The sequence below is a fragment of the Scyliorhinus canicula genome, chromosome 26, assembly GCF_902713615.1.
Source record: "Scyliorhinus canicula chromosome 26, sScyCan1.1, whole genome shotgun sequence".
Classification (NCBI taxonomy): domain Eukaryota; kingdom Metazoa; phylum Chordata; class Chondrichthyes; order Carcharhiniformes; family Scyliorhinidae; genus Scyliorhinus; species Scyliorhinus canicula.
In genome coordinates this window covers 13,418,886-13,442,830 of record NC_052171.1, presented here as the reverse complement: position 1 = coordinate 13,442,830, position 23,945 = coordinate 13,418,886, and the positions used below count along the sequence as shown (strand labels likewise).

Below are 23,945 nucleotides of genomic sequence, written 5' to 3'. Positions count from 1 at the left end.
CCACATTCTGGCGCCTGTCCGGGGAGGCTGGTACGGGAACCGTGCTGCTGGCATACTTGGTCTGCTTTAAAAGCCAGCGACTTACCTGAGTGAGCTAAACCATTTCATACAGGCGAGACCAGCATCGTGTGATGCATGGTTTTCTTCCCATTATTGCTTAGCAGTGTGTAAACTAATACCCTCCCCTGACCGCATGTGTCTATTTGCGCTCTGTGTGCCTGACGGCAAATTACTTGCTCTAGTTGTTTCTGCTGTTGAAACTCCTCCTCTTGCTGCCTCTCAGCTTCATACTCTCTGATGCTTGTTTAATTCCCTCTGCTACCTTTTCTGTGAATTCATTATTTCTAAATAGATTTAGAGAACCCAATCTATGTTTTCTAATTAAGGGGCAATTTAGCGCGGCTAATTCACTTAGCCTGCACGTGGTTGGGTTGTGGGGGAGAAACCCACGCAAACACGGGGACAATGAGCAAACTCCACACGGACAGTGACCCAGAGCCAGGATAGAACATTGAACCTGGGCCCCAGCAGCGCTAACCCACTGCGCCACCGTGCTGCACTTTTCTGAGAACTCATGACTGATCTCCTGTATATCTTGCTTTCTTAATAAAAAAAACCATCGTGCCATAGTTGCATCAGAACCTGTGGTTAACCAGGATTTTTTGTTTTGCCTTTGTCGGACAGCATCAGCTGCCATACATTGACACTACCATCATTCAGCCGTGAAGGAACCACGCCAAGCCAGATAGAACAAGACCACGAAAATGAAAGATATATGGGCGAGGGGGGCGGGACACATGATGAAACAGAAGGGGATATTGGACACGGACAGGAGAATATTGATGGTGACAGCGTAGAGAGGACGGAAGTGAAGGAAGGAGACACTGGAGGGGTACAGAAAAACACTGGTGGAGGAAATGGTGAGATGCAGGAAGAGATGGGCGTGATTGGTGCTGTGATCCCCAATGAATACGAAGGTAAGATTGCCTCCTCCCCGTCCTGCCTTGTGGCATGGCGCGCGATTTGCCTCCCCTTCAATTCGTTCTATCCCTTTGTCTCCTAAAGAATCTAGTATCCGGCCTATCCGTTCTTCATTCCCCTCTACCCGGTGTTCCTCCACAATTCCTACACCTTTTCCTATGTTCCTATTTTGTTCAACAACCTTGTGTCCGAAACTTTATTAATGCGTTCTCAGAATATAAATATGCCACGTGCACTGGTACACATCGGCTATTCTGTTACTTATTTACTCAACTGTCTCCAATCGTTTGGTTAATCATGATTTTCCTTTAAAATACCCACGTTGACTCTGTCAAATCCTACCGTTATTTTGTACGTTTCTTGTTTAAACTTTCTTTAATATAGACTCAAGCAAGTTTCTTTCTCATGAATTCAAGCGAACAAACGTGTTCACTTTTTTCTCTTTTCCCTCTTTCTCAAAATTAATCTGACTTTCAATCAGCAGATACCATTCCAGACTAAGTTGAACTCAGAAATATTACCAGCAATACATCTGTTCTGTCTGAACCCATTACATACAACACCCACGCCGTAGATATTCAAATTCCGTGGTCTTATCCATTTTAGTAAGTCGTCTTGCAACACTAGGTTAAAGTCCAACATGTTTGTTTCGCATCACTGGTTTCAGAGCGCAGTTCCTTCCTCAGCTGCTTTCCGAAAGCCAGTGACTCGAAACAAAACTGTTGGACTTCACGTTGCTTTTGTAAGATGTCCTACTGTGCGCACCCCAGTCCAACGCCGACATCTCCACATCTTCTTTAACCTCAAGAATTTCCACGGTAATTTGAAACTTGTCTTTTTGTTCCTCATTGACACCAACTTGTTTGGTTTTTCCCTTGTCAGTTACCTGCTTCACCAAGATTTCTGGATGGTTGTCCATATTTCCCCCAAATCGACAGACACCAAAGATGCGACTCGTGTCTTTGTCATTTCCCTTCATCATTAGAAGTTCGCGAGAATCCGCTTGTGAAAGTGCCACATTTCCCTTTGTTCATCACTTACTTTTTTCCAAGCTCAAATACGCTTTTATATCCTTTCATGTGCTTCTCCCTACCATCATCGAATAGTCGAATTTCTGTGTATTTTTATATCACACTCCGGAAATATATCAGAAAGATGTTGGACACAGGCAAATGAAATTCAGGAGGTGAAATTGTCGCCGCAGAATCCCAGCCTCTGATCTGATTGTGTCGGGTAATTATTCATATGACTGAAGCAATTCAGTATCTGCTGTTAAATAATGGGTTAAGAGACATTGCAATTAGTTGTCTCATTTATGTTAAGTGTTCAATGATTGTCTCATTTATGTTAAGTGTTCAATGATTGACACTGATATGTAAAGGGGCTTTAGGTGGCCTCTAGTTCTGGTGATGTGATGATAGAGTTTAGTGCAGAGTCTGTTAAAGTGAAATAAAGGTGTTTGTGAAAAGGAGCTGGACTTTTGTCTCTTCATACCACAGCATCGATTACGTCGAACATCTGCCATTGGTAACACCAGAGGTGCTGAAAGTGGTGGAGGTTTGGTCACACACTTCTCTTCTTTATTGTTTCACCCCTACCGCTGCAGGTTCAGCAGGACACGAGGAACAGATTCCCACCTTCAGAAGCTGCATCTTCTCCAAGATCTTCTTCAGCCAGATGCTCCGACTGGTTATATTCATTGGTAACCTGAACCCCATGCTCACACACGCTGCCAACGGCGACACTCTACAAGGTACGAGGCATACAGAAGTAAATGAGCTTTTATGAGAGTGAAGGGGGTACCAGGCCGGCCGAGTCAGGGCAAAGGGCAGAGGAAGTCTGAGTGAATGGGAGGCAATAAGAGCGAGAGGTCAGTGACATTTAGAGACGGAAGAAACTGATGTTGATGAAGGGTCTCGGCTTGGGAAGGACAGAGGGATGGATAGGGCGATGGGGGATCAATTTATGTAGAGTTTGGATGGAAGGCATTGGGGCAGATACAATGGCGGATATAGTGGCAGCGAGGGAGAGTGGTTAAAGGAATAGGCATGAAGTAAGAACGATTATAAGGGAGAGGCAGAGGGTCATGCATAACATGAGTGAAATTAAGGAAATCCGTGCATGGGAAACAGCAAGGTGGCTGATTACGAGACAGTTGGAGATCGAGGCAGAGAGATTGAAAGCAATGGGCTGTGTGCAAAGAAAGTTGCTTAGTGAATCGTCTTAGGTGAAGAGTAAATATCAGGTGGAGAATGTTTGTGCAAAGGGAAACATCGGGAAATAATTAAGGAGAATAGTTTTCGCCATGGAAATCGTGGAAAAGGGTTAGAAAGTCCAATGACATTTCGATGAGTGGAAAAGGACGAAAATGTTGGGAATCAGAGGGTGAAGATGGGAATTAAAGAATAGTAAGGAACGGGAGAGAAGACACGAGATGGGATGGCGGAATAAATGCTGAGGGATTTAGGGAAAGAGAGAGAGAGGGAGATGGAAAAATAACGGAGTGGAGGCAAGAAGGGGACAGAGTTGAAGGGAGATAAAGTTGGTGCAGAGGAGATCAATGGGAGAGCGCGAAACGAGAAGAGTGCAAAGGACGTGCTTAAGGTTAGAGAGGGAGAACGAAGAGAAACTACGTAGGGGCCGACAAAACAGCAGTATGGGACAGTAATCGGCTGCAGAGATTTGGCTGGTGAAGCCCCAGATGTGGGAAGGGAAAGAGTCATTGGGGAAAAAGGGGCACATCTTTTCAGAATTTAAGTGGGGAGAGAAAGAAGGTAAAGTACAGAAAAAGAGATAACGAGGTTCTGGGGTAAAGGACAATGGGTAACGAGAGAGTGCTAGCAACAGAAAAGATCCAACGTGAGTATAAAGAGCATGGAAAGAGGGTTTTCGTGCAAGGAGACATATACAGGATGTTTGGGAGGGAGAGCGAATGCTGATAAACAGGAAATGTGGAGATAGATCGCGGATGCAGTGAACGAGAGAGAAGACGTGTGAGAGAAAGTGGGGTGAAGGGAGAATGATTCGTGAGAGAGTTAGGATTGAAATGCAGGGCGTTCTGGAGAACATATAGTCTGACAGGCGAGTGACGAAACGGAGGAGAGTTGGAGAGGAGAGAGGGTAGCCAGTTAGGATGTAAAAACAAAGAGTGAGTGGAACGAGAAAATGATGTGGGAGAAGTAGAGATCAGAGGCAAAGTGAGAGTTGGGCCTGAAGAGAGGGGATGGAATGGTAACAGAACTCATAGAGACAGAGAAGCAGAGACAGGAGGAGGAATGGACATTAAGATTAAAGAAGATATTGGACGATGTACTGGAGAGAAGAGAGTGAGGGATTGTGGCAGTGAATGGAGGGTTGTGGGTGCATGAAGAGAGTGCAATTCGGCTTTGTGGAGAGGATGAGAAAAAGAGCGAAGAGGAGATAAAGGTTGCAGATAATGGAGATTGAGGTGTAGTCGGGGAAATGAATAGTTGATAAAGCGCATGATGATGAGGGAAGGAATGAGAGGGAAGTGATGGAGCTTCGGCTGAAGAGCGGATGGTTTGCTTAATTGGGTGCAGCGATCAACCTCGACATTTGCTCCGTCACATCCGCATTCTACTGAAGTAGAAATTGTCCTTCTCTGACCGTTGCTGCACTACCATGATTGGGAATTTATTCCATTCTTTGTCTGTTCTTCCAGGATGACCCGATGTAGTGATGTCAAAGAATATATCAATCAACATATTGAAACAAAACTAACCTATTATTACACTACTAATTATATGAATTTCGAACACCATAATAAGCTATAGATGAGAATACATTTTTTTATTTATAAAAAAAATTAGAGTATCCAATTAATTTTTTCCAATTAAGGGGAAATTTAGCGTGCTCAGTCCTCCTGGCTTGCACGTTTTTGGGTTGTGGAGGCGAAATCCACGCAAACACAGGAGAATGTGCAATCTCCACATGGACAGTGACCCAGAGCTGGGATCGATCCTGGGACCTCGGTGCCGTGAGGCTGCCGTGCCGTGCCATTGCGCCACTGTGCTGCTCATCGATGATAAAACATGATATTTAATCTGTAATACAGTATTCAATATTCTATATCGTCACTAACTACATTATGATTTGACTTCGTGCTATCTATCTCTAATTAGCCTTCAATCTACCCATCGCTTTCTCCTTGTGCTTCTCACCATGCTTGTCCCAGAATTCCCTGAGAGACTGCCTTAAATACAGAGAATTAGTAACGCCCTCTTTGGCAGCACGGTAGCACAAGTGGATAGCACTATGGCTACACAATGCCTGGGTCCCAGGTTCGATTCCCCGCTGGGTCACTGCATGTGCGGAGTCTGCATGTTCTCCCCGTGTCTGCGTGGGTGCCCCGATTTTGTTCCACAGTCCAAAGACTTGCAGGTTAGGTGGATTGGCCATTATAAAATTTCCCTTCGTGACTCAAAATGGTAGGAGGGGTTATTGGGTTACGAGATGAGGTGGAAGTAAGGGCTTAGGTGGGTCGGTGCAGACGCAATGGCCCGAATGGCCTCCTTCTGCATTGTATGTTCTATGTTCTGTAGTGTTTGATTCACACATATATGTGATTATTAACCTGACTATATACATATCAATACAACGGTCAGATTAGGAAATGATTTAGTGATTCCCGATGTATGCAGCAATGTGCATCTTTGTAGTTGTCTTTCTGTTGGTTCATTATCTGTCTGAAATATGTGTGAATGTGTGTTTTCTGATGTCATATATATATATAACTTCTCTCATCGCCTAGTCTGTATGTTTTTTCAAGCTTGTGTCTGCGAACTGGTGGCTGGTGGTCTGCTTATGTACCGATCTTCTCATTTGTTGGTTTTCTGTCTCTGTGCGACGTGGGGATGCTGGTGTTGGACTGGGGTGGGCACAGTAAGAAGTGTCACAACACCAGGTTAAAGTTTCGAATCACCAGCTTTCGGAGCAGCTCATGAGGTAATGAAGGAGCTGCGCTCCGAACGCTAGTAATACGAAACAAACATGTTGGACTTTAACCTGGTGTTGTAACATCTATTACTGTACATTTGTGTTTGCCTATGTATTTTATTCTGCATTTCTGTTTGCCAGACTGTTTGTGTATGAACCTGTGTATCATTTTGTTCTATGCATGTGTAGGTCTGCCAGCATGTCCATGTATCCACATTTCAGTGCACAGTTCTACGTGTCTGTGAGTCTGTATGCTGTGTATATAATGTTATGCCTTCTATCAGCTGCGTCTGCATACTTGTGTTTCCTGCATTTGTCTCTCTGTCTTTTTATATGCTCGTGTACTTCTGTGTGCTGGTCAACAGCTCTTCACATCTACCACCTGAGTTAGTATTTCTCTGCGACAAGTTATTTTTATGGAGATACCAATCTTCAACGACATCCGTCTTCCAGTTTCCACCAAATTGAATCTCGATTCACACGTACGTAGGAAGTCAAGTCCTCATAGCACCGCTGGATCAGTACATACGGAGATCCATGTTGCATTACACAAAGGGACCCACATGGTAATGCACACAGAGATCCATATCCCAGCCCACATCAAGATTCATACATCATATATTAACAATCTTCATAGTCGTAAGTATACTTATATTGACACTGCAATGGAGTGCAAAGAAAATCACACAGCTGACAGATTCCGGCGCCTGTTCGGTACACAGAAGGAGAATTCAGAATTTCCAAATCACCAAACAAGTACGTGTTGAGGGGTGGAACCGGAGCACCCGGAGCAAACCCACGCAAATTCGGGGAGAATATGCATACTCTGCACCGGCAGTGACTAAATCCGGGATTCGAACCGGGTTTTCCGGCGCTATGAAGTAACAGTGCTAACCATTGTACCACAATTGCCCTACAGAGTTCGCACCAAGAGCCATGGAACAGGACACACAGAGAAACATACCCCAAACAAGACCATGACCCATATCCCTGCCACATTGAGACATGCCACCATTCCACACTGAGACACGTACACCATCCAACAAGACCCATACAGCAGCCCACGGCGAGGCTCACACAGCGGCTTGCACAGACAGAGAGCTTAATGCAAAGTGACTCATATCCCAATCGCAACCAGCTTGAAGGGAAGACCAAAGTGGATCTCAAATCAAAATTTCAAACTAATCTCTCTCTTTTTCTCTCTCTTTCTCTCTCTCTCTGTCTCTTCTCTATGTATCTCCTCTCTCCGTGTCTCTCCTCTCAATATCTCCTCTCTCTCCTTTCTATCTCTCTCTTTCTCTCTTGCTCCTTCCTCTCTCTCTCTCTCTCTCTCTCTTCCGGGCAGCACGGCAGCATGGTGGGTAGCATAAATGCTTCACAGCTCCAGGGTCCCAGGTTCGATTCCCGGCTGGGTCACTGTCTGTGCGGAGTCCGCACGTCCTCCCCGTGTGTGCGTGAGTTTCCTCCGGGTGCTCCGGTTTCCTCCCACCGTCCAAAGATGTGCGGGTAAGGTGTCTTGGCCATGCTAAATTGCCCGTAGTGTCCTAAAAAAGTAAGGTTAAGGTTAAGGGGGAGGGGGGGGGGGTTGTTGGGTTACGGGTATAGGGTGGATACGTTGCTCGGCACAACATCGAGGGCCGAAGGGCCTGTTCTGCACTGTACTGTTCTATAAGAACTAGGAGCAGGAGTAGGCCATCTGTCCCCTCGAGCCTGCTCCGCCATTCAATTAGATCATGGTTGATCTTTTGTGGACTCAGCTCCACTTTCCGGCCCGAACACCCTTAATCCCTTTATTCTTCAAAAAACTATCTATCTTTACCTTAAAAACATGTAATGCAGGAGCCTCAACTGCTTCACTGGGCAAGGAATTCCATAGATTCACAACCCTTTGGGTGAAGAAGTTCCTCCTAAACTCAGTCCTAAATCTACTTCCCCTTATTTTCAGGCTATGTCCCCTAGTTCTGCTGTCACCCGCCAGTGGAAACAACCTGCCCACATCTATCCTATCTATTCCCTTCATAATTTTAAATGTTTCTATAAGATCCCCCCTCATCCTTCTAAATTCCAACGAGTACAGTCCCAGTCTACTCAACCTCTCCTCATAATCCAAACCCTTCAGCTCTGGGATTAACCTAGTGAATCTCCTCGGCACACCCTCCAGCGCCAGTACGTCCTTTCTCAAGTAAGGAGACCAAAACTGAACACAAGACTCCAGGTGTGGCCGCACGACCACTTTATACAATTGCAACATAACCTCCCTAGTCTTAAACTCCATCCCTCTAGTAATGAAGGACAAAATTCCATTTGCCTTCTTAATCACCTGTTGCACTTGTAAACCAACCTTCTGTGACTCATGCACTAGCACACCCAAGTCTCTCTGAACAGCGGCATGCTTTAATATTTTATCGTTTTAATAATAATCCCATTTGCTGTTATTCCTACCAAAATGGATAACCTCACATTTGTCAACATTGTATTCCATCTGCCAGATCCTAGCCCATTCACTGAACCTATCCAAATCCCTCTGCAGACTTCCAATATCCTCTGCACTTTTCGCTTTACCACTCATCTGCAAACTTCGACAAATTGCCCTTGGTCCCCTACTCCAAATCATCTATGTAAATTGTGAACAATTGTGGGCCCAACACGGATCCCTGAGGGACACCACTAGCTACTGATTGCCAACCAGAGAAACACCCATTTATCCCAACTCTTTGCTTTCTATTAATTAACCAAAATGTTCTATGTTCTATGTTCTCTCTCAGTTAGCAGGTTTACCAATGCCTTCGCTTTCACTCAGCTGTTTGCCATTTTTACTGCTCCATGGAACGGGTTGATCATGGACCGGCACAGACGCAGAACAATATCGTCAGTTACTGTCACAGGTAATCCAAATGCTTTCATTCAGCTCTCTGTCAACCACAGATTATTCAATTGTGATCCCTCGTCTGTCTCCCGCTCTCAGATAATCCAATATGGTCGGTCAGTTATCTCACAGCAAGAGGTATCTTTCACCCTCTCAATTCCCCGTTTTCCCGCTGCTAACAAGCCGCTTCAGCCCAGTCACACATAATCTAGTAGTGAACACTAAATCATTGGTAATCCGATAACGAATACTCAGCTCCCTCGCCTGATAGGTGACCCGCTGTAAACAATCAGTTCCCTACATGTTGCATGTAATCCAGTTATGAACACAATTCCCTGTAGTCATTGGTAATCCAGCCTTGAACACTCAACTCCCTCCCCGCTGTATGCTAACCAATTGAGAAGGCTCAATTCACTCCCAGTCACTTTCTGTATTCGTGTGAACACCCTGGTCAATCCCTATCACGTTAAATCATGGCAGTTCATTAATCTACCGACCAGTCATTTTTAATCTGGAGATTATTAACCATCTCCCGCACAATCACATGAAATGTACATATGGACGCTCCTCGTCATATGTAATTCAGACATGAAGACTCAGATCGCTACCAGTCACAGCTAACCTGGTTAAACACACAGCCACATGTAACCAGTGTTTATAGTCAGCTTCCTCCCTGTCACAGTTCATCCGAATATGAATATTAAATTACATCCCAGTATCAGAAAATGCAGTGTGAGACCTCAGTGGCTTCTGAGACTACATGAATGACAGTAAACTTACTCCTAGTCCCGCTTTTACAGTGTGAACGAAAAGTTTCCTTCCTCTTCTGGCAAATGTTGTCGAAATTCTGTGCTCCCCACAGAACCCGTATTCTGCAGATGGTCACATGGTTCTTCTCCGGTTTTCAAAATCAAAGGTTTAAGACACGTCTTCTCCTAATCGCACCTAGTCCACACGTCATCGTTCAGCGCGAAATCAGAAACAAATTAGGTAAATTCCGCCACCTCCCCACCCCCAGCGGCACTCCTGGAGTCAGTATTCAGCACTCCGGGGGGAGCGGTTGAGCACTCTGGGTCTGTACTCGTTGGAGTACAGAAGGATGACGGGGATCTTACTGAATCTTACAGGATACCGAGAGGACTAGATGGTAATTATAGACCTGTGAGCCTTACTTCGGTTCTGGGTAACATGTTGGAAAAGGTTATAAGAGATAGGGTTTATAATCATCTTGAAAAGAACAAGTTGATTACCGATAGTCAACACGGTTTTGTGAAGGGTAGGTCATGCCTCACAAACCTTATTGAGTTTTTTGAGAAGGTGACCAAACAGGTGGATCAGGGTAAAGCTGTTGATGTGGTGTATATGGATTTCAGTAAGGCGTTTAGAACATAGAACAGTACAGCACAGAACAGGCCCTTCGGCCCTCAATGTTGTGCCGAGCCATGATCACCCTACTCAAACCCACATATCCGCCCTATACCCGTAACCCAACAACCCCCCCCCCCCCCCCCCCCTAACCTTACATTTTTATTAGGACACTACGGGCAATTTAACATGGCCAATCCACCTAACCCGCACATCTTTGGACTGTGGGAGGAAACCGGAGCACTCAGAGGAAACCCACGCTCACAGGGGGAGGACGTGCAGACTCCACACAGACAGTGATCCAGCCGGGAATCGAACCTGGGACCCTGGAGCTGCGAAGCATTTATGCTAACCACCATGCTACCCTGCTGCCTTGATGAGGTTCCCCACGGTAGGCGATTGCAGAAAATCAGGAAGTATGGAATTGAAGGTGATTTAGCGGTTTGGATCAGTAATTGGCTATCTGAAAGAAGACAGAGGGTGGTAGTTGATGGCAAATGTTCATCCTGGAGTTCAGTTACTAGTGGTGTACCGCAAGGATCTGTGTGGGGCCACTGCTGTTTGTCATTTTTATAAATGACCTGGAAGAGGGTGTAAAAGGATGGGTTAGTAAATTTGCAGATGACACAAAGGTCGGTGGAGGTGTGGATAGTGCTGAAGGATGTTATAGGATACAGAGGGACATAGATAAGCTGCAGAGCTGGGCTGAGAGGTGGCAGATGGAGTTTAATGCGGAAAAGTGTGAGGTGGTTCACTTTGGAAGGAGTAACAGGAATGCAGAGTACTGGGCTAATGGCAACATTCTTGGTAGTGCAGATAAACAGAGAGATCTCGGCATCCAGGTACATAAATCCCTGAAAGTTGCCACCCAGGTTAATAGGGCTGTTAAGAAGGCATATGGTGTGCTAGCCTTTATCAGTAGGGGGATTGAGTTTCTGAGCCACGAGGTCATGCTGCAGCTGTACAAAACTCTGGTGCGGCCGCACCTGGAGTACTGCGTGCAGTTCTGGTCACCACATTATAGGAAGGATGTGGAAGCTTTGGAAAGGGTTCAGAGGAGATTTACTAGGATGTTGCCTGGTATGGAGGGAAGGTCTTACGAGGAAATGCTCAGGGAATTGAGGTTGTTTTCGTTAGAGAGGAGAAGGCTGAGAGGTGACTTAATAGAGACATATAAGATAGTCAGAGGGTTAGATAGGGTGGACAGTGAGAGTCTTTTTCCTCGGATGGTGATGACCAACACGAGGGGACATAGCTTTAAATTGAGGGGTGATAGATAGAGGACAGATATCAGAGGCAGTTTCTTTACTCAGAGAGTAGTCGGGGTGTGGAATGCCCTGCCTGCAACAGTAGTAGACTCGCCAACTTTAAGGGCATTTAAGTGGTCACTGGATAGACATATGGATGAAAATGGAATAGTGTAGGTCAGATAGGCTTCAGATGGTTTCACAGGTCGGCGCAACATCGAGGGCCGAAGGGCCCGTACTGCGCTGTAATGTTCTATGTTCTATGTTCTATAGTGCGGGCATGAAAAGAATATTCGGTTAGTAGGATCAATTGAAACCCGCCGGCAGAGCCAAAGGCTGTGGAGGCCGAGTCACTGAATGTCTTTAACTGAGGGAATGATAAAAGACGCACGTGGGTTGCTAGTGAAAGACTGAGCTCAAGAGGTAATACAGATCCTGACGCTGAAAACTAGCAGTAAATCCCATGCAAAGAGAATTTTACAGGACTCTGAAAGAAAACTGCCCAAGTACAGGGGGGTTTAAACTAATTCAGCAGGGGCATGGGAACCTGGATTGTAGTTTTGGGGTAAGGGTGATTGAGAGTATAGAGATCAGGAGCACAGATTTGACTTCGCAGGAGGGTGCCAGTTTTCAGGTAGGTGGTTTGAAGTGTGTCTACTTCAATGCGAGGAGTATACGAAATAAGGTAGGGGAACTGGCAGCATGGGTTGGTACCTGGGACTTCGATGTTGTGGCCACTTCAGAGACATGGATAGAGCAGGGACAGGAATTGTTGTTGCAGGTTCCGGGGTTTAGGTGTTTTAGTAAGCTCAGAGAAGGGGGCAAAAGAGGGGGAGGTGTGGCGCTGCTCGTCAAGGACAGTATTACGGTGGCGGAAAGGATGCTAGATGGGGACTCTTCTTCCGAGGTAGTATGAGCTGAGGTTAGAAACAGAAAAGGAGAGGTCACCCTGTTGGGAGTTTTCTATAGGCCACCTAATAGTTCCAGGGATGTAGAGGAAAGGATGGCGAAGATGATTCTTGAAAAGAGCAAAAGTAACAGGGTAGTTGTTATGAGAGACATTAACTTTCCAAATATTGACTGGAAAATGTATAGTTCGAGTATATTAGATGGGTCGTTCTTTGTACAATGTGTGCAGGAGGGTTTCCTGACATAATATGTTGACAGGCCAACAAGAGGCGAGGCCACATTGGATTTGGTTTTGGGTAATGAACCAGGCCAGGTGTTAGATCTGGAGGTAGGTGAGCACTTTGGAAACAGTGACCACAATTCGGTGACCTTTATGTTAGTGATGGAAAGGGATAAGTATACCCCGCCGGGCAAGAGTTATAGCTGGGGGAAGGGCAATTATGATGCCATTAGACATGACTTAGGATGTGTAGGTTGGAGAAGTAGGCTGCAAGGGTTGGGCACACTGGATATGTGGAGCTTGTTCAAGGAACAGCTTTTGCATGTTCTTGATAAGTACGTACTAGTCAGGCAGGGAGGATGGGTCGAGCGAGGGAACCGTGGTTTACCAAAGAAGTGGAATCTCTTGCTAAGAGGAAGAAAGAGGCCTATGTGAAGATGAGACGTGAAGTTTCAGTTGGGGCGCTTGATAGTTACAAGGAAGCGAGGAAGGATCTAAAGAGAGAGCTAAGACGAGCAAGGAGGGGACATGAGAAGTCTTTGGCAGGTAGGATCAAGGAAAACCCAAAAGCTTTCTATAGGTATGTCAGGAATAAAATAATGACGAGGGTAAGAGTAGGGCCAGTCAAGGACAGTGGTGGGAAGTTGTGTGTGGAGGCTGAGGAGATAAGCGAGATACTAAATGAATTATTTTCGTCAGTACTCACTCAAGAAAAAGATAATGTTGTGGAGGAGAATGCTGAGACCCAGGCTATTAGAATAGATGGCATTGAGGTTCGTAGGGAAGAAGTGTTGGCAATTCTGGACAAGGTGAAAATAGATAAGTCCCCGGGGCCTGATGGGACTTATCCTAGGATTCTCTGGGAAGCCAGGGAAGAGATTGCTGAGCCTTTGGCTTTGATTTTTATGTCATCATTGGCTACAGGAATAGTGCCAGATGACTGGAGGATAGCAAATGTGGTCCCTTTGTTCAAGAAGGGGAGTAGAGATAACCCCGGTAACTATAGGCCGGTGAGCCTCACGTCTGTTGTGGGTAAAGTCTTGGAGAGGATTATAAGAGATACAATTTATAATCATCTAGATACGAAGAATAATATGATTAGGGATAGTCAGCATGGTTTTGTGAAGGGTAGGTCATGCCTCACAAACCTTATCGAGTTCTTTGAGAAGGTGACTGAACAGGTAGACGAGGGTAGAGCAGTTGATGTGGTGTATATGGATTTCAGTAAAGCGTTTGATAAGGTTCCCCACGGTCGTCTATTGCAGAAAATACGGAGGCTGGGGATTGAGGGTGATTTAGAGATGTGGATCAGAAATTGGCTAGTTGGAAGTAGACAGAGGGTGGTGGTTGATGGCAAATGTTCAGAATGGAGTTTAGTTACGAGTGGCATACCACAAGGATCTGTTCTGGGGCCGTTGCTGTTTGTCATTTTTATAAATGACCTAGAGGAGGGCACAGAAGGTTGGGTGAGTAAATTTGCAGACGACACTAAAGTCGGTGGAGTTGTAGACAGTGTGGAAGGATGTTGCAGGTTACAGAGGGACATAGATAAGCTGCAGAGCTGGGCTGAGAGGTGGCAAATGGAGTTTAATGTAGAGAAGTGTGAGGTGATTCACTTTGGAAAGAATAACAGGAATGCGGAATATTTGGCTAATGGTAAAATTCTTAGCAGTGTGGATGAGCAGAGGGATCTCGGTGTCCATGTACATAGATCCCTGAAAGTTGCCACCCAGGTTGATAGGGTTGTGAAGAAGGTCTTCTGGTGTGTTGGCCTTTATTGATAGAGGGATTGAGTTCGGGAGCCATGAGGTCATGTTGCAGCTGTACAAAACTCTGGTACGGCCGCATTTGGAGTATTGCGTACAGTTCTGGTCGCCTCATTATAGGAAGGCCGTGGAAGCTTTGGAACGGGTGCAGAGGAGATTTACCAGGATGTTGCCTGGTATGGAGGGAAAATCTTATGAGGAAAGGCTGATGGACTTGAGGTTGTTTTCGTTAGAGAGAAGAAGGTTAAGAGGTGACTTAATAGAGGCATACAAGATGATCAGAGGGTTAGATAGGGTGGACAGTGAGAGCCTTCTCCCGCGGATGGAGGTGGCTTGCACGAGGGCACATAGCCTTAAATTGAGGGGTAATAGATATGGGACAGACGTCAGAGGTAGGTTTTTTACGCAAAGAGTGGTGAGGCCGTGGAATGCCCTACCTGCAACAGTAGTGAACTCGCCAACATTGAGGGCATTTAAAAGTTTATTGGATAAGCATATGGATGATAATGGCATAGTGTAGGTTAGATGTCCTTTAGTTTTTGACTTCCCATATCGGTGCAACATCGTGGGCCGAAGGGCCTGTACTGCGCTGTATCGTTCTATGTTCTATGTTCTATGTACACTATGTCCCAGTGAGGCAAGGAAGTCCACTGCAGCGGCTTCTACGTCAGCCTCATATGGTCATACACTGTACTACAGTGAGATTTTACCCAGAGAGAAAACGGAATAAAATGGTTAGGCGATCTTAGTGAAGAGTTTTCGCGATCCCCAACTTTGAACATTCCTGCATTAATGCACAACAATGAACACACTGGAATTTCCCATTGACCAGACACTAAAAGAAACAGCCTTATGAATATTGCAGCTCACAACTTTACCCCCGAGTATGTCCACCCAGTCTCATGGGATTGTCTCAACTTGACGAGTAAAACGAAATTACTGCGGATGCTGGAATCTGAAACGAAAGAGAAAATGCTGGAAAATCTCAGCAAGTCTGGCAGCATCTGTCGGGAGAGAAAAGAGCTAACGTTTCGAGTCCAATTACGTTGACAGAGAGTCATCGGACTCGAAACGTTAGCTCTTTTTTCTCCCTACAGATGCTGCCAGACTTGCTGAGATTTTCCAGCATTTTCTCTTGACTGGACGAGTGTTTGTTCAGCAATATTCACAACCTGGATACAATGCTCGGTCAGATCAGTGCAGTTGAACAGGGACACACCCACCACTTCAGTGATTAAGTTCCTCGACCGCATAATTGAATGTGAGCTTTACTCTCTGGAGTTGAGGTGGTTGATTACACATCCAGATCCGCACCCTCATAAACCGCCCCTTCAAATCCCCCTTCTACACCACAGCTTCTCTGTGGAATTATTGGGCCAATGAGTTTTGATGGGCCCTCAAGTAGGGGCTGTTTAACACTGGGCTAAATCGCTGGCTTTGAAAGCAGACCAAGCAGGCCAGCAGCACGGTTCGATTCCCGAAACAGCATCACCGAACAGGCGCCGGAATGTGGCGACTAGGGGCTTTTCACAGTAACTTCATAGAAGTCTACTCGTGACAATAAGCGATTGTCAACATTTTCAACTCAGATTGAATATTTTAAATCAGGAATATTTCTTCTTCATCTTCAGCTACTGCCAATTCCCAAAGATTGGCTGACATGAACTCTGCCGTATTGTCTCTCGCCATCACCGTAACTCTGGCTGTCCTGTTCTCAATCTTCGCTACAGTCCCTGTCCTGGAAGTGCAGTACCTAACCTTCGTCATGCAAGTGATCACCCGCTCTTTCCTGTTTGGAGGACTGTCCGCATTCACCACCATTGCGCAAGTCAATCAATGGCAGCAGGTTTGGGTTTCGGCAATATTTATCGAAATGTAAACTTTCTGTGAGGAATTCTGTGACCCAGAGCCCACATGGACCGATGTAACCCATTGCATTGATATTGTGGGAAACGGCGTATTTTGATATTGCCAAATACACGCTGATGCCGTCACGATTCCCGCACCAGCCTCCCCGAACAGGCGCCGGAATGTGGTGACTAGGGACATTTCACAGTAACGTCATTAAAGCCTCCTCGTGACAATAAGCGATTTTCATTTCATTTAATTTTACATTTCATTTCACGAGTGCTGATAATTTGCAAATCTTTTGCCCAAAAACTGTTGGATGGATTATCATAGATCCATTTCATGAAACTCTGGAGTAATTCCTGATGTAAGGCAGGAAATGTTGATATGAAAAGCAGTTGTGTCTGTTTTTACAATTGTCAGCCGTCCGCTCTGTAATGCAGTGAATTATTTTCTCTGCTTGTTATCTGCAGATTCCCTCCATGCCATTTTGGAAAGATTCGTGGTCTGTCATTTGCAGTTATAGCATGTGTATCTCTCCTCGTGTACCCATGTATGGCTCTGGTCCAGGGACCTCTACAACAGCGTCCTTTATATGTGAGTATCAGCTGGGAGGTTCATGCCAGAGCGAGAGAGAGAGAGTGTGCGTGCTTGAGGTTCAAACCAGATCATATTCAGTTTCAACGAGAGGGAGTGAGTGACGGTCAATCAGTCACTGTATGGAAATGCATGAAGTACCAAATTTCACATCCACAGAGACGATTGAAGTTTTTGACCTCTTTAGAAATTAATGCATTTCATACAATGAAGGAAGTTATTACTAATGCGAAATAAGATACCATTGCTGCAAACTTTGAAGTCGTTGTTTGATTTCAATAATGTGCAGGATTCTTCTGAGGAAGGAGCTATACTCCGAAAGCTAGTGATTCGAGACACACCTGATGGACTTCAAACTGGTGTTGTAAAACTGCTTACTATGCTCACCCCAGTCTAACGCCGGCATGTCCACATCTTTGTTATATTAGGCAAGGCGATGGCTGAATATTGAAAGTGGGAAATGCTGGAATATTGGGAAATCACTTGGTTTAGAGATACAAAGCGTCAGCTCAGAACCAGAGCTTTAGCTTAAGAAAAACTAACAAAGAAAAGTACAGCAAAGGACAGGCCCTTCGGCCCTCCAAGCCTGTGCAGATCATGTTGCCCGTCTGAACCAAAATCTTCTGCACTTCCGGGGTCCGTATCCCTCTATTCCCATCCTATTCATGTATTTTTCAAGAAATCCCTTAAACGTCACTATCGTCCCTGCTTCCACCACCTCCTCCGGTAGCGAGTTCCACGCACCCACTACCCTCTGCTTCTATGACCTAGCCAGCTCTGTATCCATCTTGCCCGCACACCCCTGATCCCTTGTGACTTCACCTTTTGTAGCAGTCTGCCATGAGGGACCTTGTAAAAAGCCTCACTGAAGTCCATATGGACAACATCCACTGCCCTACCTGCATCAATCATTTTTGTGACCTCCTCGAAAAACTCTATCATGTTAGGGAGACACGACCTCCCTTCACAAAACCGCGCTGCCTCTCGCTAATGCATCCATTTGCTTCCAAATATGAGTAGGTCCTCTCTCGAAGAATTCTCTCCAGTAATTTCCGTACAACTGACATAAGGCTCACTGGCCTGTAGTTCCCTGGATTATCCTTGCTACCCTTCTTAAACAAAGGAACAACATTGGCTATTCTCCAGTCCTCCGGGATGACTTGCCAATTTTATACTCAATACCCCAGCCAATGAATGAAGGCATGCCGTATGCCTTCTTGACAGAGGACAGTGAGGATCGAAAGATTTCTGTCAAGGCCTCAGCAATATCCTCTCAGCCTCCTTCAGTATTCTGGTGTAGATCCATCAGGCACTGGGGACTTATCTAACTTAATATTTTTCGAGACGCCCAATGCCTTGTCTTTTTGGATCTCAATGTGACACAGGCTATCTACACACACTTCTCTAGCCTCAACATCCACCAATTCCTTCATTTTGGTGAATACTGATTCAAAGTATTCATTTAGTACCTCGCCTATTTCCTCTGGCCCAACCACATGGATTCCATCGCTTGTCCTTCTGTGGGCCCACCCTTTTCTCTCTACCCTCTTGCTTTTTATGTACGTGTAAAAAACCTTGGGATTTTCCTTAACCCTATTTGCCAATGACTTCTCGTGACTCCTTTTCGCCCTCCTGACTCCTTGCTTAAGTTCCTTCCTACTTTCCTTATATTCCTCACAGGCTTCGTCTGTTCTCAGCCTTCTAGCCCTGGCAAATGCCTCCTTTTTCTTTTTGACGAGGCCTACACTATCTCTCGTTGCCCAAAGTTTCCGAAACTTGCCGTATGTATCATTCTTCCTCACAGGAACATACCGGTCCTGAATTCCTTTCAACTGACAGTTGAAAGCCTCCCACATGTCAGATGTTGATTTACCCTCAAACATCCGCCCCCAATCGAGGTTCTTCAGTTCCCGCCTAATATTGTTATAATTAGCCTTTCCCCAATGTAGCACATTCACCCTAGGCCCACTCTTATCCTTGTCCACTACCACTTTAAAACTTAATGAAATGTGGTCACTGTTCCCGAAATGCTCCCCTACTGAAACTTCTACCACCTGGCCGGCATAATCCAGTACCAGTTCGAGTACAGCCCCTTCTCTCGTTGGACTATCTAGAGATTATATAAAGAAGCCCTCCTGGATGCTCCTTACAAACTCTGCCCAGTCCAAGCCCCAGCATTAAGTGAGTCCCAGTCAATATTGGGGAATTTAACATCTCCCATCAAAACAACCCTGTTGCTTTTGCTCCTTTCCAAAATCTGCTTAACTATCTGCTCCGCTGGCTGTTGAGTGGTCTGTAGTAAACCCCCAACATTGTGACTGCACCCTTCTTATTCCTGATCTCTACCCATATAGCCTCAGTGCCCTCGCAGGTGTCCTCCCGCAGTACAGCTATGATATTCTCTCTAACCAGTAGCGCAACTCGTCCACCACTTTTACATCCCCCTCTATCATAGAATTTACAGTTCAGAAGGAGGCCATTCGGCCCATCGAGTCTGCAGCGGCTCCTGGAAAGAGAACCCTACCAAAGGTCAACACCTCCATCCTATCCCTATAACCCAGTAACCCCACCCAGCATTAAGGGCAATTTATCATGGCCAATCCACCTAACCTGCACATCTTTGGACTGTGGGAGGAAACCGGGGCACCCTGAGGAAAACCACGCACACACGGGGAGGATGTGCAGACTCCGCACAGACATTAACCCAAGCCATAATCTATCCTGGGACCCTGGAGCTGTGAAGCAATTATGCTATCCACAATGCTACCATGCTGCCCAAACTTCCCGCCTGAAACTTCTAATCCCTGGAACATTTATCTGCCAATCCTGTCCTTCCCTCAACCAGGTCTCTGTAATGGTAACAACACCATAGTTCCAAGTACTAATCCAAACTCTAAGTTAATCTGCATTACCTGCTATACTTGCATTAAAACATATGCAGTTCAGGCCCTGCTGTTTTTGGCACGATCTCTCTGTCTGCTCTTCCTCTGCTGGCCCTATTCCCTCGATCTTCCTCAATTTATTTTCCTTCTGAGCTATTGCTCCGGTACCCACCCCCTGCCATACGCGTTTATACTCCTGTGTGACACTAGCAAACCTAGATTGTGTAAAGGGGAATTAGAGAATAAAAATACAGAACAACATCACCTTTAGGCAGAGCAAAATATGTGACAAGTGTGAGAAGAGAGTTGGACAATGTGGGACTGAGGGTTTTCTACTGAAATGTGCGCAGTATATGGAACAAGAAAAGAGCTTGTTGCGCACATTTAAATTGGCTGGTCCAATGTTGTGGGCATCACAGGGACGTGGCTACAAGTGGATCAGGGCTGCGAACTGAATATACAAGAATGTGTTCTGTGGAAAGGACCGGCAGATGGGCTTGTATTGTTCGTAAGAATGAACTTGATCTATAGCGATATAGGATCAAATGACATAAAATCTCTATTGGTAGTATTGAGGAATCGCAAAGGTAAAAGCAACGTGATTGAGGTTATCGCCAGGCCCCTAGCAGTGGTAAAGATGTGGGGCAGAAAATCAGGAGATAGAAAAGACATGTAAAAACGCATATTACAATAATCATGGAGGAATTTCATATGCAGATGGACTTGTAAAATCAGGTTGGTAGTGGATCCCAAGTAAACGAATTATGGAATGTCTAAGAGATGTTTTTTGAGCAGTTTGTCTATTGGTAACAGGCAATTGTGGATTTAGTGATGTGTAACGAGACAGAATTGATTCGGGAACTTTAGGTGAAGGAACCCTTACGGAGCAGTGAACACAATATGATAGAGTTTACCCTGCAGTTTGAGAGGGAGCAGCTGGAATCGGATGTAACAGTATTACAATTAATTAAATGTAACTACAAAGACATGAGAGAGGAGCTGGTCAGTGTTGATTGGAAAAGGAGACTAGCGGGGAAGAATTGGAACAGCAATGGCAGGTTCTTTTTTTTGGGGGGGGGGGGTATTCTGGAGACACAACATAAACTCATCGCATTAGCAGGAAATATGCTAAATGGAGGACAAGGCATCCATGGATATGAGGGAAGTCAAGAACAGCTCTAAAGCAAAAGAAAAAGCATACAAAGTGGCGTGTATTAGTGGGAACCCTTTGAAAACGAGCAGGAGACCACTAAAAAAGTAATAAAGGGTTAGAAATATGAATGCAAGCTAGTTTGCAATATGAAGATTATTTTTCAATATAGAAAAGGTAAGAAAGAGGCACAAATATTCATTGGACCACTGGAAAATGTGACTGGAGAAGTAATAATAAGAAACAAAGACATGGCAGAGGAACTGAATAGTTACTTTACATCAGTCCTCACGATGGAAGATGCCAGTGGGACGCTAGAGCTCCAGAAGTATAAGGGGAAAGATATGGCATCACTACGGAGAAGGTTCTGGGGAAACTGAATGTGGATAACTCAACTGACCGGATGGACTACAGCCCAGTGTTCAAAAAGTGATAGCTGATGAAATGGTGGAGGCATTGGAGGCGTTCTTTCAGGAATCTCTGGAGGTGGGGGAGGGGGGGGGGCAGAGGACTGGGAATTGGGTGATGTAACATCCTTGTTTAAGAAAGGAGGAAGGCAGAAACCGGGAAATTATACACGAGTTAGCCTGACTTTGGTCATTGGTAAGATTTTAGAGACCAATATTAATGATGAGATCGCACAGTATTTGGAAGTGAATGATAAAACAGGACTGAGTCAGCAGGGCTTCGTTAAGGGGAGGTCATGTCTGACAATTCTGTTAGAATTCTTTGAGGAGGTAACAAGGAAGTTAGATAAAGTAGTACACAATTTAACCAGTGGACATAATTTATTTAGATTTCCATAAGACATTTGACAAGGTGCCACGTTGGAGACTGTCAAATAAGATAAAAGGCCATGGTGTAAATGGTAAGATCCTGGCATGGATAAAGGATTGGCTGACTGGCAGAGGGCAGAGAGTGGGGACCAAGTGGTCTTTTTCAGGATGGCAGCAGGTGACTTGTGGTGTGCCTCAGGGGTCGGTGCTGGGACCACAATTGTTCACGATATACATTAATGATCTGAAAGAAGGAACTGAAGGCACTGTTGCAAAGTTTGCAGATGATACTGTAGAAGGGCAGGTAGCATTGAGGAAGCAGGGGGGCTGCAGAAGGACATAGGCAGGCTAGGAGAGAGGGCAATGAAGTGACAGATCGTATACAACGTGTAAAAGTACCAGGTTTTGCACTTTAGAAGGAGGGATGGAGGCACAGACTATTTTGAAAATGGACCACTTCTTAGGAAAACAGAAGCACAGAGGGATCTGGGAGTTGTTGTTTACGATTCTCTTCAGGTTAAGGTGCAGGTGCTGTCGGCAGTTAAGAAGGCAAATGCAATGTTTGCATTCATGTCGAGAGGGCTAAAATACTAGACCAGGGATGTACTTCTGAGGCTGGCTTTGGTCAGACCCCAGTTGGAGTACTGCGAGCAGTTTCAGGCACCGTATCTAAGGGCGGGTGTTTGGCTTGGAAAGAATCCTGAGGAGGTTCACAGATATGATCCCTGGAATGAAGAGCTTGTCGTAAGAGGAACGGCTGGGGCCTCTGGCTCTGTACTTACTGTAGTTAAGAAAGATAATACGGGCTTATTGAAACGTACAGGATACTGTGAGGTCTGGTTAGAGTGGACGTGAGAGGATGTTTCCACTTGTTGAAAAAACTGGAACCCGAGGACACAATCTCAGACTAAGAGGACTATCCTTTAAATCAGAGATGAAGAGGAATGTGTTCAACCAGAGGTTGGTGAATCTGTGGAACTCTGCCGCAGAAGGCTGTGGAGGCCAAATCACTCCGCCTATTTAAGACAGAGATAGATAGATTCGTGATCAATAAGAGCATCAGGGGTGATGGGGAGAAGGCAGGAGAATGAGGATGAGAAAAATATCAGCCATGATTGAATGGCGGAGCAGACTCGATGGGCCGAGCGACCTAATTCGCTCCTGTGTCTTATGGTCTGATGCAAAACCTAAAGGTGTTAACTTGGAGATTTACGGGACTAGAAATATGGGCAGAGAGGCTGATTCTGCGCTGTTCCTTCATTGATTGGATGAGAAGATTTTCGGGAAAGATTTTGCCTGTATAGCAACTCTCCATTTTCTTCTGTTCCCTTTTGATGCAGTTGAACATCGGTTTAATCGTCCTCGTAACCCTGACCTACGTCCATCCGATCACCGTCTATCTTCACTGCCGACGGGAAATTGGGAACAGAGGTTTGGAAAATCCCTCCCAAGTCGAAGTGTCGGAACTGGAGCAGTAGTACGATTGGCCGATAAGACATACCTGAGGACTATAATGGTGGGTTGGAGTGTAGAACTACTGAAACATAGAAGATAGAAACAAGAAGAAACCATGCTGCACGTCTAGTCTACACCATCATGCATTATGATCATGGCGGATCTCGCCTTCCCCCAATATCCTTTGATCCCCTTCTCCCCAATTGCAATATCTGACTGCTTCTTGAACACAAACAGTGTTTAGGCTCAGATGATTGCTGTAACAGCGAATTGCTCATGCCGAACACTCTCTGGGTAGAGGTTCTCTTCATTCCTGTCCTAAATTACCGTACTGTTGGTACTGGACTACCCCACCATTGAATACAGCCTTCTTGTATCTACTCTGTCCAGCTCTGTTAGCATGGTAGTATGGTGGTTAGCACAATTGCTTCACAGCTGCAGAGTCCCAGGTTCGATTCCCGGCTTGGGTCACTTTCTGTGTGGAGTCTGCATGTTCGCCCCGTATGTGCGTAGGTTTCCTCCGGATGCTCCGGATTCCTCCCACAGTCCAAAGATGTGCACGTTAGGTGGATTGGCCATGTTAAATTGCACTTAGTGTCCAAAATTGCCCTAAGCGTTGGGTTGGGTTACTGGGTCATGGGGATAGGGTGGAGGTGTGGGCTTGGGTAGGGTGCTCTTTCAAAGAGCCGGTCAGACTCGATGGGGCGAATGGCCTCCTTTTGAACTGTAAATTCTATAATTGTATGGCTTTCTCTGGCGTGCCACGCATCCCCTCTGAACTGTTTCGAAGACAACACAAACCAATTCAATATCTCTTCATACGTCAGTCCTGCCAACCTGTAAATCAGCCTGATAATTCTTCTCCGCACTCCCCCTATCGCAAAAACATCCTTCCTCAGATAAGTGGAACAAAACTGTACAGAAAAG

The 23,945-nt window shown here is 45.5% G+C and overlaps 1 protein-coding gene across 1 annotated transcript in view; it reads left to right on the top strand.

The window, feature by feature from the left end:
- Nucleotides 1–23,041, top strand: part of LOC119957568 (solute carrier family 43 member 3-like) — a 71,440-nt gene extending 48,399 nt beyond the window's left edge. The window contains exons 8-14 of the mRNA XM_038785734.1: nucleotides 685–977; nucleotides 2,588–2,734; nucleotides 8,703–8,805; nucleotides 11,463–11,467; nucleotides 15,942–16,134; nucleotides 16,632–16,755; nucleotides 22,904–23,041. Coding sequence (XP_038641662.1) covers nucleotides 685–977; nucleotides 2,588–2,734; nucleotides 8,703–8,805; nucleotides 11,463–11,467; nucleotides 15,942–16,134; nucleotides 16,632–16,755; nucleotides 22,904–23,041 — 1,003 coding nt within the window. The remainder of the gene's footprint in view (nucleotides 1–684; nucleotides 978–2,587; nucleotides 2,735–8,702; nucleotides 8,806–11,462; nucleotides 11,468–15,941; nucleotides 16,135–16,631; nucleotides 16,756–22,903) is intronic.
- Nucleotides 23,042–23,945: the final 904 nt, after the last annotated feature.